Here is a 2,459-nt window from a genome sequence, read left to right as displayed (position 1 = left end):
AAATGGTTGTATGGGAAGGTACCTAAGGAAATAAGTTAAATAAACGTTTACGTGCTCTCAAAGTCAGCTCACATAATTTCTACCACCATTTAAAGTACAATCAATGACAAACACATATGTTTACGTTCCAATATTTAGATTTTATAGATATATTTCAGAACTTTTAGTTTATCCGTTTCTTTATACACTTGTCCTGTTTCTGAGATTCAGGCATTAATAAATTCACGTACTTAATCAAAGTAATAGGCAAATGTTAGAACTAGTATTTAAAGTATCAAAATATTTATAGAGCACCAACCTCATAATTTGTTTACATTTGGTTAGGAGTTGTAAACATTGCAGTTTTTCGTTATACAACGCTACACGTCGACTTCGCACATTGTCGTAATTATTTACGTGTTTAAATAATAGTTTGCAAACCTCACTCAGTATAGAAATTATTAATATTATTTAAAATAGACCCCTTAAATCCAGCAAACAATTTGAATGAATGACATAAATTGACAACTGACTTTTAGCTTTTTTAAAAATCATAGACAATTGGTGATACAACAACGAAATATCTGTCAACAATTTTTGGCTAGCCAGACTCTATAATTTGTGAATAATTCAGGAGCCTCGAGAGTGCATGTAGTAATCGATAACTGTAGAGAATGCCGCGAAACCGGCTGCACCCAAAACGCCTGCTCTTAGGCCACCTAAAAAAAAAGTAAGAATCATAATTATATAATGGCAAATCAATTTTTTTTTTTCAATAAAAGGTGTAAAATTCAATATTTGTATGGGAATGATCCTTAGCAAAACTGCATAATTGCTTGATGCATTTCTTCATTCAGGATCCTAAAAAGACTTAGTACTAGGTTGCAAGGGGGGGGGGGGGGGTGGGGGGTTCTCATGTGGTCAAATTCTAGTAATTTTTTCGCTAATATACCATTGAAACTTTTGAAACTAATTTACTGTAGGCACAGCCCAGGGCCCAAGGGGGGTCATGACCGGTGTCCACCATTAGAGTTAGGCCAAGCATTTGCAGCGATTTTGATAGCCTTTGCAGTGCCAGTGTTATTTTAAACGTCAACCTTCTATGAAATTATGACGTATAAATAACACTTGGACTGTGTGGGCTATCAAACTTGCTGCAAACTCTGAGAATGCTGTTTGTACCTCTCAATCCAATAAGTCCACCAGTAACACCTCCAGCGTAAGTCCCATTTCTCCAGTCAGATTTCCCTCTTGCTGTTTCTACGCAGCACTCGACTCCAGAAAACACAGCTCCAAGTATTGCAAAAGTCTTTGCATTACTTAACATTGCAGTTTTGAATTCGGTTAATATTTGTCTGGCTGTTTGAGTTTGTGGTGCTGTTGTGTCTGTGACGTTTGGCATGAGTGAGGAGGTGAAGAGACCGACGGCAGCCCCCAAACCGTAACCTAAATAATGTTAATGATTGATTAATTTTATGGTTTAGACGCACTTGTTTTATGTCACTGGCACGACATGTTTCGGAGAGCCCAGGTCTCCTTTCTCAAGCACTAACAGTGCGAGCAGCATTCACGACGGCCGTGTATCGCGTACACGGTCGTGAGAAAGGAGACCTAGGCTCTACGAAACATGTCACGCAAGTGACTAAAAACAAGTGAGTCTAAACCGTAAAATTATTTAATGTTAGTATGTCTCACAACAGTTTAAATTCGATTAATGTTAATGATGTCATATTACAAAGGGTGTGTTTAAATCTGTGCATTAATGGCACATGAGATTGTGTTATAGCACAGAATAAATAATAGTACTACCGTACAGAAAGGAAACTTCTTACAAAACCGAACCTTGACACCCCTGGTTATAGTAATATTTAAAAAAATCTGTAGTAAAACACTAAATATTCAATATACATAAAAGTTTAGCTTCAATGTTGCTAAGGGAGGTATTCCACCTGTCCAATTCCTTTGTCGAATGTGTATTGCGTCTCACATTTTGCTTTAATGAGAGTGTGGCTGACATTGGCCAAAGAAATTGGACAGGTGGAATAGTCCCTTATGTATCAATTGTTAAAAACAAGACTTACCAACAATACAACTTGTGAGTGATTTAAACGGACAGCTCTCTACAGCAGCTTCGATCATTTTTTCTTCGTTAGTTTTAATTTCTGGTGGACCAAGAAACCGCGGTATAAGAATGTTTTCGCGATATCGGTAATTATTACCAATAAGATATTTGGCGAGCGATTCATAATCATTTTTTTCGTAAAACCTGACTAATCTAGGGTCGGGAGGCGGTGGCTGGGTATAGTCCGTCATTGTTTCTTATTTTTTATCCACTTTGGAAAAGCATATGTAATTTAACAATCGTTTAAATACGATATTTACGTAAAAGGATGGGCCTAAGGCCTAATTACAACATAACCTATCGAAATTTATCTTTCAGCTGACAACATGACGTTTTTGAAGCGTTTTCATAATCACCT

At 36.8% G+C, this 2,459-nt stretch overlaps 1 protein-coding gene across 1 annotated transcript; it reads right to left on the bottom strand.

Moving 5' to 3' along the window:
• Positions 1 to 591: 591 nt before the first annotated feature.
• Positions 592 to 2,433, bottom strand: LOC134674377 (mitochondrial import inner membrane translocase subunit Tim22). The gene is made up of 3 exons (XM_063532442.1): positions 2,061 to 2,433; positions 1,162 to 1,425; positions 592 to 698 (listed from the first exon to the last, which is right to left on the bottom strand). The coding sequence occupies exons 1-3, from the start codon at positions 2,290 to 2,292 to the stop codon at positions 610 to 612; spliced, it is 585 nt and encodes a 194-aa protein (XP_063388512.1). The 5' UTR covers positions 2,293 to 2,433; the 3' UTR covers positions 592 to 609.
• Between the last annotated feature and the right edge of the window lie 26 nt (positions 2,434 to 2,459).

Source organism: Cydia fagiglandana, chromosome 20 (genome assembly GCF_963556715.1).
Source record: "Cydia fagiglandana chromosome 20, ilCydFagi1.1, whole genome shotgun sequence".
Taxonomy (NCBI): domain Eukaryota; kingdom Metazoa; phylum Arthropoda; class Insecta; order Lepidoptera; family Tortricidae; genus Cydia; species Cydia fagiglandana.
Note: the sequence above shows the minus strand (reverse complement) of the source record. Positions and strands in the feature narration are given on the sequence as shown.